Source organism: Myripristis murdjan, chromosome 12, assembly GCF_902150065.1.
Source record: "Myripristis murdjan chromosome 12, fMyrMur1.1, whole genome shotgun sequence".
Lineage (NCBI taxonomy): Eukaryota > Metazoa > Chordata > Actinopteri > Holocentriformes > Holocentridae > Myripristis > Myripristis murdjan.
The window spans coordinates 13,744,758-13,767,802 of NC_043991.1; the positions used below are offsets into that span (position 1 = coordinate 13,744,758).

The window sequence follows — 23,045 nt, forward strand, 5'->3', positions numbered from 1 at the left end:
GCTACGACATCAACCTGCGCCCGTGTTGTCATGCAACAAGAGGACAAGAAGTCTGTGCGGGTAAAGTTGATTTGGTCAAGAAATTATGAGTTGAAATTAGCAGGATTACGTTTTGATGCGACTTTTTCCTCGAGGGATTAGGAATATCGAGGAGATTTGTATCGAGGAGATGTCTTACAGAATAAGGAAGTAAAGTGACTGCTGTCGCTTTTATTGATAACTACCTAGCCTCCATCATAATATAGTTGGCATGGCAACGGTAAACTGACATTATATCTCAAGATAACCGTGATAACAAGAAGCTGTCAGTGTGTAATTAAAAATTAGATGATGAAATATAACATTAGTTGTACTGTCCCTTTATACAAAACCAACTCTTAAATGTGAGGCTCATAGAGTTACTGCCTCAGTGTTGCACTCAAACACTGCCAGCAGGTCCAGTGTGACACACATGCACAGTTTTGCATGATTTCAGTCCTCTTTTCCCTGTGTAGCTCTCCTGTCTGACAGGCCGCATGGCATCAGCAGCAGGCACAGTGAGGAGCGCCTCCATCCTGTCAGACAGGGTGGCCCACGAGGGGAGCCGCGTGTGGATGGGCAACATCGATCCCAAAATCACAAAGTGAGTAAGTCCCTGTCCAGCCTCAGCCACACACTCCCTTTTCTTGCATTGCCTTATTCCATAGGCAGGACACACACAGAGACACACACACACAGATGTGCATAAATGGGCACGTGCACCCAACACAAATACTTCAGTTGCAGGCTACTGAACAGAACTTTACTGCACTGTTGCTAGAGTAAAATCCATTTAAACTTCAAGTACCACACACACACACACACACACACACACACACACACACACACACGCACACACACACACATGCACAACACAAAACACTGCATTATCCATAAAGCATGTGAACTACCATTTCATTGCTATATGCAAACATACTGATGTGCTTGGTAATAAATTTGTATCTGAAATGTACCCACTGTCTGTCACTCAGAAGAAGCTGTTAGTCTCTCCTGCTCTCTCTCTCTCTCTCTCTCTCTCTCTCTCTCTCTCTCTCAAATAGACATTTGTATTGCCAAAGCAGACATCAAATACAGGACAACAAATCAGTACACATTCATATCCACAATCACAACCATGCAGACATGCATGCACATATTTTTATATTTTGTATTTCTCTCTATTTCTACAATCTAATTCTCTTCTTGTGAAGTCAAGCAGCTGCAACTGACCCAGTTTCCCCCCTTAATAAAGTATTTCTGATTCTTTCTGATTCTGACTGTCTAGTTGGAGGCCAGGCTCACTACTTGCTTCTTGTAGGCATGCAGCTCTCTCTCTTTCACTCTCTTTTCCTCTAAAAAAAAAGTGGACTTGGCACATAAGACCTGAAGGTGGATCTGTCAGATCCGTCAGGTTGACCACGTCTCGGAAAAACAGCTGATTAGAACAGTAACTCACATGTGAAAAGTAGGCATGATGAACCTTTTCGAACTAAAACTGGAGACCTGTGGCCCTCCTATGCACAGACTCTGAGCTGCTCTCCAGGGTCCTGGCTAACAGGCTGAAGGATCATCTGGAGATACTGGTTCATTATGACCAGGCTTAATATATCTTGGATAGGTCTGTCATGGACAATCTTGTATCATCTTAAGACTGGAATTTAATTGACCAGAAAAAAACAAGCTGATGTTTTATGTAAGTGGGCCTGCTGCACAGGGGTGCATCATATACAGTATGTTAAGGTAGGGGAGACCTGAGTCATGCCCTTCCCATTGGGAGAGCCCCATGTTCGGTTTTAATAGTTGAGTTGAATCGGATCAGGAATAGGTTGATGGGGGCCTTCCAGATATGACAGTGGCAGGAGAGAACAACTCCCAGTCTCCCTGCTTGTCTCTGATGGGTGAAGGCAGTGAAAGTCCTGGGAGTGTTCTCAGGGAGGAAGAGTTTCAGAGGCACAGTGGTGAAGGTGCATCCCAGATTGTCTAAATGGAAATGGCTGCTCACCCAGTAGTTACATAGGGGGGGAGTCCTGGTTGCCACTAACTTGGTTGCCTCAATTCGGACAGTGTTTTTTTTTCCGGGTTTAAAGGCTGCATTACAGTAAAGTGATATATTTTCTGAACTTACCTGACTGTTCTAGCCATTCTATTATTTGCATTTGCCCCCTCATTTATTATGTAGGCATTACGGATGATTGTTTATCAAAATCTCATTGTGTAAATATTTTGTGAAAGCACCAATTGTTATCGCCACAGTATTGATATTGAGGTATTTGGTCAAAAATATCGTGATTTTATCCACATCTTCCAGCCTTAGTGCCAGTGTGAAAGGCAGTTTGTCTGCATCAGTGAATGCCTTTACAAGTGAGGTAGTGTAACAGCAGGATTACTGTGAGCAGCCATCACACTCTGGATCTGTATTTGACTAAAAGGTGCAAATCTCCAGACTCACTTGTGAGCCTGGCAGCTGAATGAAGAACAAGGTCGGTGCTTGATTTTAGCAGCGACAAGTGCTCGATTTGATGCCGAGCTGAACTCCCTGCTATGAACCTCAGGTCTTGCTTTTAGCGTCGCAAGGCTCTGCTTCATACAGAGGCACTGCATTGTATGTGCATGTATGATTAATTATGTGTGTGTGCTTGTGTGTGTGTCTGTGTGTGTGTGTAAGAGAGAGAGAGAGAGAGAGAGAGGTTGAGACTGAGCAGACAGGGCTGGGTGTGTGAAAGAGAGGCAGCGAGGCGTGGAGACCTGCTCTGCTGAGGGGCAGCCATCATTCTTCACTCACCTGCCCTGTTTACTCTCTTTCTGTCAACGTGAAGCTGAGTGTGTGTGTGTGTGTGTGTGTGTGTGTGTGTGTGTGTGTGTGTGTGAGCATGTTTAAGTGCACAATGATGTTTGAGCGGGAAGTTGATGCAGACCTGGGTGTACACACGGCGAGGGGTGTGTGAGCGCAGTTTGTTTCATTATGCAACATTATATGTAAACGACACACATCCTTATATTGTTGAGTTTGCATACAGTGCGGTGTGTGTATCTGAGTGTCTGAATGAACCCAGCCTAATGCGTGTGTGTGTGTGTGTGTGTGTGTGTGAGCGCACCCTCAGATAGTGTGTGATGGAGAGAAAGTAGGTAATGGGGGTAAGGGGTGTGTTTGTGTGCCTGTGGGGGCTGCTGGAGAATGTACGGGCCGCAGCTCTGGTGGGCGTCTAGACAGGCGTTTCCTTCCCCTCTGCCTGCTCTGCTCTGCCTCTCTTTAAATAGCCCACTTCTTCACAGTATGGAGGGAAAACAAGAGAAATGCCCGTGGCCCCTGCTGCTGATTGGGAAGATTAATTAGCTCTGGGTTGCATACGCAGTGCTTCCAGTGTTTGTCCAAGTAAGTCAGGCTCAGTAGAATGAATCTGAGAGGGAATGCACACCCAAAGTGCAAGGTGCTGATTATGAGGCCACATCAATGAGTCACACACTTCTTTCAGTATTTAAAACACATTTTGAATATAACATCATATGTAATGCCACCAACATTTTTACCTAAGCCAGTCTCCCTGTGTTTCAAAGAGCCTGTTACTTTGCTTGAAGAAGCACCGAACAGCAGGAGAGAGTGGATGAGAGTCACTGAGATGGAACTAGATATTAGATAAGGAGAGTGAAAAGTGAGGAGGTTACAGGCTTTGTTTGTGGAAAAATATACAGTATCACAATACAGTGTTATTTCTATGTAATACTGAATTGCTATACTGACGTCAAGTAGGATCAGTGTCATTGTGGTATCAAATTGTTTTTTTTATTTACAGTGTAAAATTTGTACCTGAAAGTGTGACGCTGTTTAATTTATTTGATTAATTGGTGACTTTATTTATTCTTATTTGTTTTTCTAATTGATTATGATAGTGCTATTTTGACAATTATTCTGCAGGTTATTTATTCAATTGATTGACTAATTGGATGAAGAGGGAAATAACCAAAATATACGTATATTGGGGTATTAGGAATGGGCATGAATAATCGATTACTTGCCGTTTTGAGGGAACTCGAAGGGGTTAATGAGCAAACTTTTATTTTTAAACATATGCATGTCTGTTTTTTGTTTTAATTTCACTAGCAGGCCTTCTTTCATCTTGGCAAGTTAATTCCATATTTAAAATGTTGTTATTTATTTTACTTGCTGTTACCTTTTAGTTGTACTTTCTGCACGTTACTTTAGCCCGTGCCTTTTTTGTTTGTTTGTTTGTTTGTTTGTTTCAATCTCATTACATTTGGTAGTTGATGCCTGTGTGTAATCAACAATCCCATTATTTAATGTGTTTTTGTTATGTTTTGTTAGTTGTGAATATTGTTTTTTATATCAAATGGTAAGTGTGACTGTTTTGATTGAAAATAAGTATTATGCATCGGACATATTCCTGCGCATATTTATTGCTGCTGCCATAAGATGCACTCTAAAATTAGATTTCCCTCCATGAGGAATCAATCCTCCCCCAAGTAATTAATGTGATCACTCGATCTTGGAAAACATTACTCGTGCCTATCCCTGATAATTATACATATATAATCAGTGCTACAAATTCTTCCTTGCACACTTTGAGTTGATGCAACCACATAAGATTTACAGACAAAATGAAACAAATGTCATTATCAAAAATAGGCCATTATTAGTACTTAATTCAAGCAAACTGATGTCACAGTTAATCCAAGTTAGAGCAGGAGAGTAGAGCACGTAAATAAGAGTGAAATATTGAGCTGGACTCAGCAATATATCAATTTCATATATGAGATTAGATATCAGGGATTTGGATATCATAATATTGTGATATGGCACAAGTGTTGGCTTTTCTTGGTTAAAAGTGAAGGGATGCAGTTTTTTAACTTACAAGATGGTTCTAGCTGATCACTTATTTGCTTCTACCTGCTTCGTCATCATATCCACATTACTGATTACTGAAATTCTTGAGTGCAAATGTCTTATGAAAACTCATTAGTCACCCCTAAATATTGTGATAATATTGATGAAAAGGTATTAGGACAAAGATATTGTTGCATCTGAATTTCCTAATCCTAATCACCTAGCCTTGGTTTTAACTCCACTCTGCTCACACTTCACTTAAGTTAACCAGTTAACTATCCCAATGCCTCAGCATGTACACCGGTACTAAAATTAGTCCAAATTCCCTTACTTCCAAGCAAATAAGAGATCAAATTTATTACAAATTTTTATAATTGATTTTTAGCGGATTTGCAGATTAGTTGTTGCAGGCGTACAAGATTATGACATTTTACTTCCCTAAGGAATGTAATCGCAGCTTTTCACTTCAGTCAGATAGATGAATAATTACTTTAAATATATAGCGATATTAAATGGCTATACGCAGAGTGTTGTAAAAATTCTTTGTTGGATTTGTATTTGGTCCAAGTGACTGCTATCCCCATTTGCTGAGTGTTTTGGAGGTGTCCTGTTCTGCTTTGGTCAGGTTGGTCAGGACAAAGTATTAGAGTGATTAAGATGTGGTGAGGTAAGAAGACTGCGCTCTTTTTGTGTAATGTGTGCTCTGTCAGAAAGATGGATATTTGTGTGTGTGCGTGTGTGTGTGTTGTGTTTGTGTTTGTGTGTGTGTGTGTGTGTGTGTGTGTGTGTGTGTGTGTGTGTGTGTGTGTGTGTTTAGTTGTGACTGATCTCAAGTATCCTCAGTGGAAGAGGGATAGAAGTTTCCTGAATGGCTCGTGGCTTACAGTGATATACTGAGACTTGGAGGCAAAAAAAAAAACAAAATATATACTATTCTGTTACCACCAGGCATGTGATTCTCTCAAAAATGAACTGACCTTTCTGTCCCCTCTCTATGGGCAGCAAACTCTCTCTCTCTCTCGTCTCTCATCTCTCTCTCTCTCTCTCTCTCTCTCTCTCTCCCCCTCTCTCCCCTCTCTCTCTGTCCTTTCTCTGGTAACAAATCCACATTATAAAAATAAAAGTAAACCCTCATTGTGAAATACTTACTTTCCCCCTCAGCCTGTCTCTCGCTGAAGTATATTTCCCTTGCTAATAAAAGCCCAGTGAATACGATGATGGCAGCCCTCTCAAACTCACGCCTCAGGAGAAAAGGACCAGTAATCAGTCATGATCTTTTTCACTCATCGCCATTAAAATGGTCTTTTACCTGGAGCTGATTTGAATGTCTGATACAGTACAAATCCAATAGATTTTTTTTTTTTTTTAAATCTTTCCCTGTGCTTCTCTCAGTCTCAGCCACGTGGAGGCTGCAGGTGAGACTGATGCTTTCACCAGGTATTCAGTTTACTCTGCTTTTGGCTGCATACAGAGAATGGGGTGGGGTTGCCAGCGCCCATTTCACCCGCTAACTGTACTCCGTCTGCCTCTCCCTCCTCCTGCTTCATGGCCAGGTGCTTACTTTCTAAGTTGCATACCTGAAAGTTTTCACAAAAGTCTCTGAGGAACCTGACTACACAGTAAATCTGCCCCCCCCACTTTACAAGCCCTTTGCCTACAGCCCAAATTTAAGTAGCAAAGTAAAAAAAAAAATCACCTCATTAATTTTGAATATATTGCAGTTTTCATGGCCCAAAAGTTAACGCCGCAGAACCTGAATGTTATAGAACAGTCATTCATCAGTTTGCTTTTGCTGTGGTCAAAAAATGTCAGCATTTTATGTTTCTGCAAACCAAGGATATGTTGATATGTAATTTTGTCAAGTTTTGTGACGTAGTATAACGAAAGTGTAAAATGTTGTGTTATGGTTTAGGTGGGGTGTTTGTTTTTGGTTAATATTATTAATTCTTAGCTAACTTCAAGTGCAGGTTTATTTAGAGCCCAATATCTTTGTTTACAGTTTAAAAGGTTTTACATGCCCACGTTTACAACAAACAGGCAAAGCTAATGATTCGTAAAGTTTACCATGACCTTTTCCCAACCATAACCAAGTAGTTTTGGTGTCTAATGAAACAAATAAAAGTGGCTGAAGTAGCTAACAAGCCAATGTTTGTCTAACGTTTGTGCATTAGCAAACATAACAGTCTTGTGATGTTGATGCAGGCTGTTAATGGATGTTTACATGCAACGTATTTTTTGATTTGAAAACACTGACATTTCATTGCATTTGTTGATTTGCAGAAATGTTAAATGGGAACATTTTATTGTGGCGATTGTTTTTTTTTTCTGCTTTGGTTATCGCTGCAGAAACTCTCATCTCAGCGATGTCAGCGACTTGCTGCAAGTTGGTTTATACGGACGCTAGCCCGGTATCATCTTGATCATCTGGTGTGTTGATATGAATGAGAAAGGATACAAGGATACAAGGAAGTTTATTTGTCATTATACAACAGGTTGAATAATGAAATTAAAGTGTGGTTCCCTCTTGATTAATTAATTGATTGTATAGAAAATAAAATTATTAAACATGGAGGAGTGCAGATGGTGCATTTAGTAGTCAGTTCTCCTCCATTCAAGGCCTCCTCCATCCTTGCTAAGCTTCTTTTTATTCCTTCTGACCCACACTTCTCTGGACCACATAGCTCTCTTATCTCCTTCTGGACTTGACTCGCATCTCCTTTCCTTCCTTCCTCTTCTCCGGTTTCTACAGCTGCTGTATCTCCTACCTGCTTTTCCACTTCCCTCTGCTTCACACCTACTCCTGTCTTCTGCCCTGTCCTCCTCTTCCTCCACCTTTCACCTTGCCCTCAACATCCCCTCTCAGAACTTTGCTCTCCTTATCCCTCCTCCCTTACCTCCTCCCTTTCCTCCTCCTCTTCCTCCGGTGGTTTTTACAGCCCCCAAGAGGAGCGGGCCATTGTGGTCCAGCTCACCAGCATCCAAAAATGTTCTTGGAGTGTCAGCCATCTGATCACACTCTCTCTCACTCACACACACACTTAAGTATTTCCACAGGCGATGGTATGAATTTATAATAATTGCTAAGGTAATTATTATATTTTTGAAACAGTGCTCAGTGCTGCACATGTAAAGTTTTTAAAAAAAATTGTAATTTTGTATGGCAGCTTTTCTATACACAATAAGACCAGTGCCAGTGCAGGAATAGCCACCTTCTCGTGGGAGGCGTGCAGGGTGTTGTCTGGGAAAGGGAGAAACTCTCCTCGGTCTAAAGCCCTCCAGGGAGCTGTTGAAAGGTGGAAGACGATAATAGGCTACAACCTGTTGCTAAAACCCACACTTCACCCGCACCCGCAGTCCCACCCACACACATACAGAAGCATGCTCACACATTTACGTCATAAAAACAAATGTCTGGTCACATGCACACACATACACACGTACACACACAGGGCTTTTCAGGATTAAAAATAACCGTGTGTTTGAGAAGCCAAACAATAAAATGAACAACCTTAATATATCAGGATATCTGTAAATTAAATATATATATATATGTAAGTCACACACTGGTCACTGCCAAGTAACATTGCACATTTATCACTTAAAAAACTGGAGATCAGAAATGCAAATTCTCAAAAATATTAGAGAAATTATTTGCTAAACAATTAGATCTCTTTATTGATAAATATGAACTGCTCAGTGAGCACCAGTATGGGTTTAGAGGAAACAGAACGACTACATATGCAGTTATGGAGATGGTAGAAGAAATAACAAAGGCTATTGAAAATGATGAGTGATCAGTTGGTATATGATTTACAGAAGGCGTTCGATACGATCGATCACAGCATATTGTTGAGAAAACTGGAGAAGTATGGATTAAGAGGTGTAGCTTATTCTTGGCTGAAGAGTTACCTGGAAAAATAGGGAGCAGTGTGTTCAGTTAAACAACACAGTTTCTCAATTGAGGAAGGTCACCTGTGGGGTACCCCAGGGATCTGTGATTGGACCAAAACTTTTTTTTTTGCTTTATATAATGATATTTGCAATGTTACTGATCTGTTAAATTTATTATTTTTGCAGATGACACAAACATGTATTGTTCTGGTAATAATTTACAGGAGCTTCTGTCCTCTACGGAGAAAGAGTTAGAAATCCTCAAAACCTGGTTTGATGTTAATAGATTATCACTCAAAATTAAGAAAACAAAATTCATGGTTTTTGGAAATCGAAAAAGAAATTGACAGCGAAATTAACTGAAAATATGTGACAAAGAAATTGAAAGAGTGACTGAAATTAAATTCTTAGGGGTGATTATTGAACATAAATTAACATGGAAACCGCATGTCCTTCTTACATCAAAGTGAAGATTTCTAAGTCAATAGCAATTCTTTACACGTCAAGAGATGTATTAAAACTATAAGGCCTTACACATTATTTACTGCTCCCTCATACTTCCTTATATGACATACTGTGTGGAAGTCTGGGGATATATAAAACATATAAAACAACTGTCGACGCAATTGTTAAACTACAAAAACGAACCATACGACTTATTAACAAGGCTGATTACTATGCACATACTGACCTATTATTTATGAAATCACATATTATGAAATTCAAAGATCTGGTATATTATAAAACAATGCAAATGATGTACAGAGCTAAATCAAATTTACTCCCAGTCAGTTTACAAAGATTCTTCTGTTCTCAAGAAACAAAGTATAATTTAAGAGATGTCTGTAAATTCAAGGTACAAAGGCCAAAAAAAGAAATAAAAGGAGATGTCTATCTGTGGTTGGTGTTACGTTATTGAATGATGCCAACATTGAGTAAAGAATGTGTAAAACATTTCTGGTTTTCAAACGGATGGTATGTAAAGCAATTTTTGAGGGCTACAAGTGTTATGATTTGTTAAAGATTTGATTTGTCTCATCATTTCTTTCTTTATGTGAAACAGTTATTATATGAGATGTAATTTTGTCTTCGTTTTCCATTTGTATTATAAAAATGCCGAAGTGTAGCTTAATTTGTCATAGGACAGGCTTAAAATAAGCTTATGCTTCTGCCTGTGCCTTTTCAGTCACATTTCTTTTTTGGATGACACTGTTAAAAATGTGAACTTGTGTTATTTATTGTTTGTGTGACTAATATAAAAACTCAAACTCAAATTTTCTGCTTGGTTGTCTGCCAGGCTAACTTTTTAAAGCTAGAGGAAGTCAAATCCACTTTGTCCCTTTGCTCATTCTTTTATCTTCTGGGTTTGATTTTCCAAACCAAAATAGCATGTAAATTCAATGCTGTTGTGCCACTGACTTGGAACAACATGTGAATGTGCCAGAGGATATGGAAGTTTCTCAAATCAATGTATGCATTAAACTAAATCACTGTGAAACTGTAACTTTGACCAAAAAATCAATTTGGGCAGGTTGATCACTGTGATGGACTGCCTGTCTTGAGCAAGTTTAAAGTCTCAGGAAGCTGATTTTTCTACTGTACTGTAAAGATGTAAAGTATGCTTTGGATAACGGGTCAGTGGCAATATAAAGTATATATGAATCACAGTCAATGGGCATACAATAACACGGGTATGGTTTTTCAAGGTTAGAATGCCCTGAAAATGGACAGAGAATAAAAGTTTTTTAATCTGCAGTTTTGATTGGGGTAAATTTACCTGCAGTTAATTTGCGTGCAGGTTGCATCCAATCTTAGTATTTGGGTTATACTTATGATTACTGCTCATGGGCCATTTTTTGCATTAGTGGGCCGTGCCAAAGCCTCGTCCAATCACCTTTCACCCAAATAACAACAGCAAACATTTAACATGTTTAAATGTAGTATTGCCAATGTAAGTATGTAGTATGGTAATAAGGATTCTTTCTGGCAGTACACTTTGCACTTTAGTGGGCACCACATTTGCATGACTTTTGCCTGTCAAATGGAAGAACAAGCCTTTGACAATTTGTTCAGTATGCACACACACAAAAAAAACATATTGCATGTGAAGTGTGCTGTGTGTATATATCTATAACACATCTAAAAATTTATTAGACATGGCAGTTTTCAGCAAACTAAATCTGATACACACAGAAGTGTAAGCACAAGTCGCACATCTATAATGTCTTTAATACCTCTATAATGGCTTTATTCCATCATCACTCAGCAACACTGAAATCTGAGTAATTTTCTTTGTTTCCCATGTGTCCTAACTATCAGTAACACACACGCACACACACTCTTCAGCCCTTCACTGACCACAGATTGCTGTTCAGCAGTAGTGTAACAGTAGCAGAGAGCTCTAGACAGTCAGTGGATGTTGTTTGTGCAGAGCGGGGTGCTCAGGAGGGACACGAAGCTTCCTCTGTTTTATTCCCTCATTGTCCTGCTACTGTATCCTTAGCATTGTCTCAATAAGAGATTTACTGTCACCCGGCCTGCCACGCCAGCTGGCCTGCTGCTAAAAAGGTGTCAGGGTGACAAAGCTGTCATTCTCATTAGGCCGACTTATAGCTGACTGTAGGATAGCAGATACAGTGTCCAGATCTATCTGGCCATTCTACAGTGTTTACCTATAAATAGTGAATGTTGTTGATCAGGCCTGTTTTAATTATCTTTTTTACTGATTAAAACAGTTGGAAAAGATTCTTTAAAATTGAACCACTTTCTCTTCACCTCTCTTGTCTGTGTTCCTGTCTTGTTCATGCATCCTTTCTTCTCTGTCTCATGCTTGCTCTCTCTCTGCAGGTACCACCTGGTGAAGTTGTTGGAGAAGTTTGGCAAGGTGAAACAGTTTGACTTTGTGTTCCATAAGTCAGGGCCTCTGGAGGGAGGCACATCAGGGAGGTATGCAAAACGCTCTTCAACTGTGCACCCAGCCTTTACAGGATCATCCCAGGAAAGAGCTGTAATGTCTGTTATACAAAATATAAGATCATCACAAGGCAAACTTGTTAGAAACTTGTTAGAAATGCAAGCCAAATGCAGTTGCTCATCATTTTAGGACATGCATGTTTAGTGTGATATCTGCAAAATGCAAATTAAAGGATTTTTATTATGTATCGTGAAATCTTTAGTTCACCCGCATGATTTGCAGAATGGTTTGTTGCAGTGTAAAATGTGTGTAAATTGTATTAAATGAGCCAAACATTTTTTAGGGCCATGGTTTTTAACAATGCACCTCCTGTTAACAGAGATTAGCCTTGAAAAAGTGAAGGCAGTTCAAAGGAGGCCAGAAGAAAATGTCCTTGATCTCTGACATGTGCAGGACACACAACCTGCAGATTTAGTGAACCATTTTGTTAGGGCAGCCTCTTCTTCAAAGGGATTAACCTGCTGCCACAAACATCAGTTTAGTTGAGTACCACTGACAACACACATGAAATAAATATTACGACACTATTTCCAGTGTTTATTGCCAAATTTGAATAAATATTATCTTGCTAAATGGCCTCAGGCATATCCCTCACATCCCAACGTGTCCCAGGAAAGAAGAGGGGATGGTGTAGAATTTAGGTTGTAAATAGCTGTAGATTTGTTTCCAGCCTCTTACATGTTTTTGTTTCTAAACTGATTGGCGTGTTTAATATGAAGTACACATCCTTCTTATAAGTGAACATATTTTATCAAAGGCTAAACTCTTTATGGCATTGATATTTCTAAAAAAAAAATGAATACTTCACTGTGAGGCTAGAAAAAAAGGCTGGAAAAGGACAGTTGCTCCACAGTATTGGTTTAATAGGCAGGATTTGTTTCGTAGCGAGCCCGGGGACCGTGATAAGGATCTCGTTTCACAGCTAGTGTCTTCAGTGGGATATGAAGCCCTCCCAAAAGGAATATACAGAGGAAGTGCGTGTTTATCTAACACATGCACACAGAGATAAAGCACTTAATTATAACCATTTAGCATCAATGCACATGGAGCCACACACAAACTTATGATCAAGCACATACATTCTCTCTCTCTCTCTCTCTCTCTCTCTCTCTCTCTCTCTCTCTCTCTCTCTCTCTCTCTCTCTCTTTCTCTCTCAACACACACACACACACACACACACACACTAAAGTGACAGCCTATCAGCAGTCAGTGCGCCCCATCATCAGCTATTGTTGTTTCTGTTATCCATCCATCCATTGTGAAAATGAATGATTTAAAGACACTAGGTGGATTTATAATCATGATTGTGAAGAATCTCTTCCTGTCTCTCTCTTTTCCTTATTGTGTGTTTTATTTCTCTCTGTCTCTCTGTGTATGTGTGAGTGTCTGCAGGAGGCAGAAAAGGCAATCCACTGTTTAAATGGAGAGCTCTCCTTGTCCAAGAAGTTAGTGGTGCACTGGGCACACGCGCAGGTAAGGGTGAGTGTCAAACTCATTTTACAAAACTAACGGTCTTGGGCAGTCTGTTGGATCAGTGGACTGAAGTGCCCTTTTCGTCAGTAGTGCAGTGTTTGCTGAGTTGAAATTGCAGAGGAAGAGTATTGGCATTTTTGGTATTCTCTTATTAGCAATTAAAAGTACAGTAGCCAGTTTCGGGAGAGCAGTGGGGTCCCAGCAGCCTAAGCCTGTGTCTTAACAATAGACAGCCTGCTGGCAAAGGGTGAAGGGATATCCTGTATAGAGACGAATCACGCCCCACACAACCATGTTGCGTGCGCATACACGTAGTAGCGCCAGGTCAAAGTCAACAAAACTGCCTCTTTAAGACAATAAGCTGAAGGATAAATCTGCTCACCTACAACACAGTTGTTGGGCCTGGGTTATCATTTCATCAAGTTATTTTTTGTTAGTGATGCTCAGGGCTGGACGATATGGACAAAATCAAAGATTATATTTTTGAACAAATACCACAAGATCAATATTGTGACAGTATTATAGGGATGACTATTGGTGCTTTCAAAAGAAAAACAGTTTTCATAATGTGGATATGATGACAAAGAAGATAGAGGCTAATAACAGCAGCACTCTAATGAGTTCACAGTATTGCATCTCTTTATTGTAATGCAGTTATGCCATATCACAATATTACGATATGCAAAATCCCAGACAATATCTAGTCTTATATCATGGTATTTATATCAGTATATTGCCAGCCCTCGTGTTGCTATTTTAAAACCCTAAAATTTTGTCATCTGTACGTCCAATCTCAGTTTCTTTCGGCTAGTCAGCTCAAACACCAAATACCTTCTTGCAGGTGGATTTTGGTGATGATACATAGATTTTTATCAGCAAACTAATTTTGCTTCAAAGCATCTGTTATAATTTAGAATTGTAATTTTGTAAGAAGGACAAGGGCTTCCAGCAAGCTGTGGCACAGACATTCATTTTAATGAAGTCCTTTGAGGACCTGGTATTTTACTACATGATATGTATCACAGAGCTGCTCATCATTCCTCTACAGACTGCCTGTAGGGTAAACTGGGCAGGAGACACTGTCCTCCACAGGGACCTACACTGTGCCCTGGAATACTTAGACACTTCTGGCTCCTGGACGGTGAGTTGTCTTAGGTTTTTCATCTTAAACACCATCATCATATAGCTGTTTAATGACAAACTCTTCCAGCTTTAACATCAGTCCCTCAGTCCTGGTGATGGATTGTGGGCTTCCAAGCACTTATGTAGCATGGTTATATGAGGCCACAGCCCCACCTGCCAAACCCTTTTACTGTGAGGACAGCTGCTCCATGATGATGGTGATTTCTGCATATGGAGCTGAGAAATCTGAATACAAGCTGGCACCTCTAAGTACAGGTGTAAACTGCAGCAATGCATCCTCAATGTGCCCTGAGTGATTGAATCTCAGGACAGGAGGTTGTCTGGGACACTTGTGTCCATAAACAGATGTGTCCCAGGACGAATTGCAGGACCTCCTACTAAAATGACGTTCTCTGTCTCGTCCAGCCCAACTACCCCACACTGGCCAGGCCTTCACTTTTCCAGTCGAGAAAATATCTTACCTGTCTCTCCCCAGTGCAAACAATATGCAGACAATATGTATTGACAATAAGCAGGGTTTTTTCTTCGACATAAAATCCGGAGGCGGCTGCAGTATTTAAATTTCGTGGCCCAGCACAGTTAAACACATTCTTTCTAACCCTAGATGCGATAGAGCTACTATATGAATACCACAGAAATTTTATGGGCAGCTGCAGCCATGCATATGTGCATGTTGCAGTTAGTACAGGAATACCACAGAAATATTACAGGGGAGAGCCCTCTCTGACCCGCTGGAATATCCATTATCATATCCAGTTGTGGTCCAGTGTTACAAGTCAAAAGTATCAGTACAGTCTGGGTTTGTTCTACTTCATTGTCCAAATACAAACTGCAGAATGTTTTCTTCACACCACTGAGTCAGCTGGCAACCTAAACAGAACAGCATGACACAAGGAGAGGAAAAGTTCACAAAGGATTGCCAGCAACTCTGCTTGGCTGCGCAGTCATCTCTTCCAAAAGCATTCCTGTGGAAGGTAGTATACCAAGACCCCCCATCACCTTAGAAACATTTTCCCAAGAAACACCACATCATTGAACCAGCAGTTATAAGGATTACCTCCTGTACATGCTCTTGTGCTGGTAGGGACAGAGGGCTCTATTTTAATAATCCAAGCGCATGGTCTGAAGAGCATAGCACAAGAGCATTTAGGGCATGTCCAAGTCCACTTTTCCTATTGTAACAGCTGAAAAAAAAATGGTTGTTGTACCAGGCACATTGTTGTGCTTAGACTCTTAATTAATCATGGGTGTGTTTTGGAAATACAATGCAATAAACTTATCAGAGTGCCAACACCCATCCCCTTTAAAAGCCAGGTGTGCTTGCACCTTGGATTGCGATTATAGTGGTGCGTTTGCCAGGTAAGAGAGGAGGAGTGGAGTAGAGGAGGAGTAGAGGAAACAGATCTGCTCATGCACAAAGTGAGAGCACATGAACAGACCATCTATGTCAACAGCAGGATTTCATCAGAGCTCCCTGAGGTGAAGCAGGCGCCCTGGTGTGTGTAACAAGAAGTGTATGCGTGTTGTGCGCCTGCCTATTTTGATACTATTTTGATAACTATTTTGATAATGCGCCCCAACGATAACACTGAAATACTGCGCCACTGACTTCGGACCTGGTTTTTGTTGGTCAGTCTCACAAACGCTCTCAACAATGTGCCTGACCACACCAAATTTTAAGACTAACACGCCCATGTGCACACAGATGGGCACAAGCACGTTTGCTATTTACACAACGTGGGCACTGGACAGGAAAACGACAACTGCGTCGGTTAGAAACTAGCAAAGACAGGGCCCTGAGTGTTTTGCTGACATGGAAACCTGAATCTGTGTCTTCCAGTTGAAGTCTCACTACACATTTATCCAGGGTAGTTTTCACTGAGTTTTCACTGAGCAACAACATATTGCACATTCACAACTGGGAGCTGCCCAGTACAACCACTGTCTTCACTGCTGGCCCCTGAGCAACTCCACTGGAGCAGTTGGCATTCAGTGCCTTGCTCAAAGGCTCATAAACAGCACTATCTATAAACCTGCTACGTCACTATTTGGTATATCATTATTACCCAAGTGGCATTTGCAAAGTTTTCCACACTTTACAGTGGGGCCAATTCCAGTCTCACTGAAGCACCATTCAGTTCTGTTTAAATATATTTTTTGAAGTAAGCCACTCTTTGCAGATTCCAGCCCTGGAGTTACTATAAATGCAGGGATAAGTGAGTCAGAGACACAGTCAGTGTCTAAGGCATTTTCAATAGAATTCCATTTTGTACATCTTGATGTAATTACATAGCTTTGAAACAGAGATCATGTTCACAAACATGTATTGAATTGTTCCGCCCTAGTCTTTCTAAACATGCAGTTTCAGCCAGTCCAAAATACTGAACCCAAGTCATCACTCAGTGTACTGCATTTATGCACACAAACAATTTGGCCTGTTTGGTCTGTTAAACAGGGTACATTCTTCTGTCTGGGTATGCAACTGATTAATATTCAAATTCATCATCACTAACCCTTCACCATAAACTATTCTAGCCGTACCGTAACCATAACCTTAATTAAACCCCTAACTCTAAACTATAACTCAAACCTTAATCCACTTACTTAAAAACCTTCCCTATTCCTAAAAAAATGCTTAAAACTACAAGATCAGTATCCTGTTGTATGTGGAGTCAAATGCACAACTATTTGGAAAGAGGGATAGTGAGTCTTGATGTACTGTTTACTCCTCTCCTGTGTAATACTGATTTCAAATCAAAAGGTAATTAAAACGGTGGTCAGCAGTGTCCACTTGTAATTTTGTGTCTTCAGTAACGCTCTTGTTCAATCATGTCAAACCATTGCGGACGGTGAAAAAGAAGGATTTTAGCACACTCTCCCATAACGTAAGCTTTTGGCAGTGCACAGACTCAGAGTGTGCCATTTGTCTGGCTGTATGTGACGTTCTATGCATTCCAGCCACATGCCTTTAGAAATAGGTGGAAGGGAAGGGTCCAGGCTGGTGGAGGGTTCATTGTTTTAGACCTATTCTTGGGTATACATGTTATTCATCTTTTCTGGACAGTATGTATGGGTGGTGTACATGTGTTTGCATGCTCATGTGTAGCTTGCACAGTACCACTTCCACTAATGGATTCATTTGGCCCCCCAAAAATGAAATGTTTCAGATGACTTGAAAGTGTCTCACTCCTGCACATGGCTGCCACATCCAGGACTGAGGTTTAGCATGCCTTTCGTGTAACTGTAGTTTTGTTTTTGTCTTCTTCTGCACAGGTTTTCAGAGCATTACGACGCTGGTGAAGATGGTTGGACGGTGGTTTTGAGAGGAATGAACGCAGACGTGGGTTACCGCTCCTCAGCTGCTCTCACTTATTTCCATCCTCCTCCCTTAGCGTGATTTTGAAAGCTACACAGATGCCCTGCTTGGTAACTACCTGTCTGATGAGCAATTAAAGGGCCAAAGTCAAAGTACAGCTTGGTTTGACTACACTTTGCTTGCCTGAATTGATGACTACTGTGTACTGGTAGTGCTGGTCTGTGTGGGAGGAAGCTGGAGTTCATTCTCCAGAAAACTGCTGCCATTATTTATCAGGAAGTTTGGTGGTTGTGGTTGTAAATATTTGACTGATGGGTTATCTTGCTATCGTTTGTCTTCTTTTCCTTCTCTTGTTTGTCTGTTTCACTGACTGTCTGTATATCTGCTGGTTTGTGAACTATATCCCATGGCTGTCATGTCTGTCGTCTTTGTGTGTCTGTGTTTATTTCCTTGTAAATGTCCATTCTCGCTTCTACTTATTCTTTTGCCATTTTGTGTGTATGTCTGTAAATGTTTGCACCTACTTTCCTTTTTTGTCCATCCATGTGTCTATGCATCTGTTTTTCCATCAATATTTGAGTGGATTACTTTCCCTCCCCTGCCTGTCCCCAGAAATTTGAGGGTTTCCGTGGTGATAAGACCACGCCTCCTAGCCTGGAGCCGTCATGCAGTGGTGCAGCTGAGGAAGGCCCCGTCCCAATCGGCCACCTTAGGTTGGTACGATGCATACACACACACACAGACGTACAGAGGCAAAACCCATTCCTCATCTCACCATTTCAGGGGCACTCAAAGGACCAAACAGTGATTTTGCATGTTTATCCTTTTATCAAGCCATTGGTTTCCATTCATTCCACTACAATATGAAAATGAACTTTCAGAGACTTCAAACCTTCTTCACATCAGTATTTCCATCACTGTAATAAAGGCGTCCACATTAGTTTTCCCAAAAGCAGCAGCACTGTTGTGTTTAGATGACTTGAAACTGGGCTGAGTGAAACGGTCTTCCTGTCAGAAAATAGTCCCCTGCGTAACATTTGCTCTTCACAGCCAGTTATCAGTTCCATGGTTTATGAATGGCCACGACTTTGTTAGACGCACAAGTAAAACATTACAAGGTGGGTGTCAAATCTTTAGTGCAATGTAAAATGTGGCTAAATTGTAGTAAAAGGTCCAAACATTCATAATCTGTATTGTTGTCCTATAAAGATGGACGTAAAGTCTTTTTGTTGAGGGTTTTCAACTGCCACCCTGAGTCATTCTCCATTTTATTTTTATAGTTTGCTCTTGAAATAACAAAATGAGATCCAATTCACACCACTGAGTTCGAATAGAGTTCATCTCTCTGAGGACGACTGGACCAACACTTTGGTACAAAAAGAGTCTGTGTGGAAGAGTTTTGAAGTTCTGTCAAGCCAAGAGCTCTCACCACCACAGCTACACTTCCAACCTTATATTCATATTCACACACACACACTCACTCACACACACACACACACACACACAGAGAGAGAGAGAAGTAGGTAATAAAGTCAAATGGAGCAATATTAAGTTAGTAAAAGGCCTCTTGTGCTGAGAGTGTGAACTTGTGGTGTTGTTACAAGACAGTCCAGTGTGTGTGGCAGGACTTCATAGGGTTCTCCTCAGGAAAGGCTGCACACTCCGATTTAAGTGTAAACGTCAAACCCACTCTCTCCCCACAGCACAGGACAGGAAAGAGAGGAAAATGTGAAACGTAAACATGCTTTTTCACTTTTTTTCTCGATGCCCTCACCTCAGACTTTCTCTTTCTCTTTCTTTCTTTCTGTCTCTCTCTCTCCACCTCCCTTCTCTATGCCTCATTTGCTCTCTCTGAATTTCTGTCTCACGCACTCTCCTTTTCACCTGTGCTGTAATTTTTTCAAACTGCTCAGTCGCTCCGTTAGGTTTTGTTGCACCATTTTAACAGGAGTTGTCCTCTGTTTTCCTTGCAGCAACTGCAACTGGTAATCATTTGCTCATCGGTTTTTTAATGTCTGCATGCCAGTGACAGCCATGGCAGAGACATTATACAAATGTTCACTTGGTCTAAAGGATGAACTGATTAGATTTTGGTGGTCAGAGGTTAAAAGTCAGTGTCACAGGGACCTCACAAAACATGTTTTTGGCCATAACTCAAAGTGACAGTTTCATTCAAGTAGTAGTCCACCACAAGCTCATTAGTTTTGCTGATATTGACCTTTAGGTGATTATCTTTGCACCATGTGACAAAACTCTCTATCAGCTCTCCTCTGTAAAAATTGTGTCTGACACTCCTTTTCCACCAAAAACCATCATAATCAAGCATGTGTCATCAACTGAGGCCGTTGCACAATGCGCACTTCGGGTAAAGGAAAACCTGTTTATTTTTTGGTTCCAGCTGGGAACTAACTTTTTGGGGTTCCAAACCTATTTATTTATTTCGGTTGAAATGTTCCAAATGGTTCAAAAATAGTTGCGCAAACCAGAATGGAGCCGATTTCATGTTGGTGGAAATGGGTATTAAGTGAAGAAAGCATGTTTCTCACTGGAAATTATTCACTGGAATTATACATGTCAATAGGGTGATAACTTCCATTTCTCCAAAAAATACACTTGACACCTTTTATTAAATTCCTTCAAACTCTTCACTGCATATATTCTGTGCGTCTGGACAGGCATGGCTGTAAACTGCAACTTGACCGGTTGGTTGAGGCGATAATTCTTGTTTTTTCCTCCATCCCTCTGGTCAGTATGAATGCTAATGTCTCCTCCCCTTCAGTACCAGAGCTGAGATCTCTCTGTCCCCTCGCCCACTCAGTTTGTCCCGTCCCCTCACCCTTCCCTCTGTGTTGTTGCTTATAAATCCTCCTTTGCTTTTCTCCAGTATGAGTGCTAAGATCCGTGCCATCGAAGCCAAGCTCCAGATGATGGAGGAGAACCCAGATGACGAGCACTCTGGCCTGTCAGCCTACGTTTACAAGAAGCCGCCAGAGCGGAAGCGCCGGGAACCCTACACGAAATCACACCACAATAACCACAGCAGACCCTTCCGCAAGTTTAGGAGATGACCCATCCTCCCACTGTTTCTGGAGATCCTCCATTACCATGCCTCCACCCCACCGACACACACACACCATAAACACGCCATGCATGCTGCACTAACTCTACGCATCATAACTGCGAAACTAAAATTTGAAGCTGTTCAAGATAGTTTGAGAGCCAGATGGACAGCACTGGGACTTTTTAGGGATGAATCAGTCAGTCCCACTGTGGAAAGCAATCACAGACAGCTACATGAAGAGGGTGTGGCTATCAAAGCATATCACTCAGACTGTGTCCTCCTATCTGACTGCTGTGCATGTTGGATTACTTGACCGTCTGCTTTCTAAGTGTATTGTCGAAAGGTGAAGCACGCAGCAGTGTTTACATGATTCTGAGGAGCATGTTGTCAGGGAGGAACATTTGTATTGTGTGGGAATTTGGATGTATTTTTTTTTCTCTTGTAGACATATCCAGTGGCTGTCAAATCAGGGGAAATAGTAAGAACAGAGCGATTTGCTTCTGGAGGGCCTTACTTTGCAGTGTTTGTCTTTTAATCAGGACTTTCATAAACTTAAATCCTGCAGTGTTCACCACTGTTGTAATTATTACCCTGTAGAGGGAGAAATACACAGATCTATAACAGGTGTGTGTTAATGGACTTAATATTATAAAAAGCCACAAGCCACTGACAGAAACTTGACGTGCTGTGTGTTGCCATGTATTTTCTTTATGTGTAAATTCTCGCTCTTCTTCTGTGGATCCGATTTTTTTTTCTTTTCCCTTTCTGTTGTCATCCAATTTTTATACTACTGTTGCCAAACTTTTTCTTTTATTTACTTTTGTGCTGTGTTGACTTTTGATATTTCCACTACCCCTGTCTCGTTATTGTTTTCATTTTTCAGTTTTCAGTAAAATAAATAAATACAAAAAATACTGTCACACACTTTTACTGTATTTACTTTTTGTGTCTTTCACTGAATAGTAGTGTCTGCTTGTTCTTGCTGGCAGGGCTCAGCGCTGAGATGTCTTATCATCTGACAAATAATCTGGTAAACCCTCTACATCACAGTTCTGGAAGACAGCACATTTTCAAAATAAGAGTCATAAGACACTTGCTTAACAGAATATGTTATGTTATGTTATGCGATATTATCCACTATGAGTTTAACCTATAATATTTATTAACCAGCTGAGATCATTAATATCAATCTTTCCAACATAACTCAAGTTTCACAACATTTTCAACAATTTGACACAATCTCAGGCTTCACAGGATTCCTTCTTGTGTCCTCATTTTCCTTTTTACCCATGGTGAATACTGATTATGTTTTCACTGACTGCACTACACCAGGTTACAGCAGTAAACAGCTAAAATTTTCTTTTGTAGACCTTTAAAACAAAATGTGCATCCCATCTTGTATACATTTTTAAAATCCATTGTATTTATGTTTTTGTAATTTCCTCCTGTGGAACTGTATTCAGCTGTTTACAGTTTAGGTGATGTTAAAGATCACGGCAGCCTGTTGAGGGCAGAGAGGCAAATATATTAGTGATGCAACAAAGTTTGAAATTGCATGAGGAGATGAGTGATTTTGCCCTTTGGTTTTTTGAAGATGGACAATATTTTAGATCTTTTTTGGTTGAGTATATTTATTTTGTGAGTTTACCTGACCACAGTGTAAAACGTGAATCTATAAATAACAGAAATATGAGACACCATACAATTAAAATATCCCCTCTGATCGTTTAGAGCCATCAATGTGTATCTCTGGGTGATTACACGGCCAACAGAAAAAGCAAACAGATTTAGAGATCTACAGTGTGTGGCATAGACGAATTTTGAGGCGATGGGCAACATTTCAACAGGGAGAGAAGCTGTCAGGCTAAACTGACAAGAAGAAAGGATAATTTAAAGAACTAAAAACTACTTTTTTTTTGGAAAGTTACTCAGCTGATTGATTGATGGATTGAAAATGCCCGCTTGTCATGGCCAATCGGAGCAGCTGAATGGCGTTTGGTTATGTCTTCGTTCACGTTGGAGATTTTGTGGAGACTTAAGACTGTCATGCTTAAGCAAAAGTGGCCATGTCTTACAAATATGTAAGACATGGCCACTTAAATCAATAGTCTATAGTCTATCGATTTAATAAATTTTAAAAATGTGTTTAGAACAAATTACTCACCAGAGGAAATCAAATCAGGAATTAATTAAATGTTCTATTTATTTCCCCTTCCGAAATGTTTCCGAATTTTCTATTTTATAGCATTTGGCTCATATTTTGGTTTATTGTGCTCATTTTTGGACTGTTGCCTCAGTGTAGATGATTGGAAAAATTGTCATAAAGTGG

At 40.5% G+C, this 23,045-nt stretch overlaps 1 protein-coding gene across 2 annotated transcripts; it reads left to right on the forward strand.

The window, feature by feature from the left end:
• Window positions 1-25: 25 nt before the first annotated feature.
• Window positions 26-21,569, forward strand: rbm18 (RNA binding motif protein 18). 2 transcript variants are annotated; one of them, XM_030065851.1, is made up of 6 exons: window positions 26-60; window positions 495-622; window positions 11,597-11,717; window positions 13,107-13,202; window positions 18,268-18,368; window positions 20,540-21,569. In XM_030065851.1, the coding sequence occupies exons 1-6, from the start codon at window positions 31-33 to the stop codon at window positions 20,721-20,723; spliced, it is 660 nt and encodes a 219-aa protein (XP_029921711.1). In that variant the 5' UTR covers window positions 26-30; the 3' UTR covers window positions 20,724-21,569. The 2 variants fall into 2 exon arrangements, 1 of the variants encoding a protein (XP_029921711.1); XR_003929155.1 differs by lacking the exons at window positions 26-60; window positions 20,540-21,569 and adding an exon at window positions 14,245-14,337 and having other exon boundaries at window positions 493-626; window positions 11,597-11,695; window positions 13,116-13,196; window positions 17,613-18,326.
• The last annotated feature ends 1,476 nt before the right edge of the window (window positions 21,570-23,045 follow it).

What these genes read in the sequence shown, in the direction of transcription:
- rbm18 (XM_030065851.1), top strand. Translation starts at nt 31, where the DNA reads ATGCAACAAGAGGACAAGAAGTCTGTGCGG. An exon ending in GGGCACACGCGCAGGTAAGG is followed by an intron (nt 13,203 to 18,267) that starts GTGAGTGTCAAA and finishes GCCTGTCCCCAG; the next exon opens with AAATTTGAGGGTTTCCGTGG. An exon ending in GTCCCAATCGGCCACCTTAG is followed by an intron (nt 18,369 to 20,539) that starts GTTGGTACGATG and finishes GCTTTTCTCCAG; the next exon opens with TATGAGTGCTAAGATCCGTG.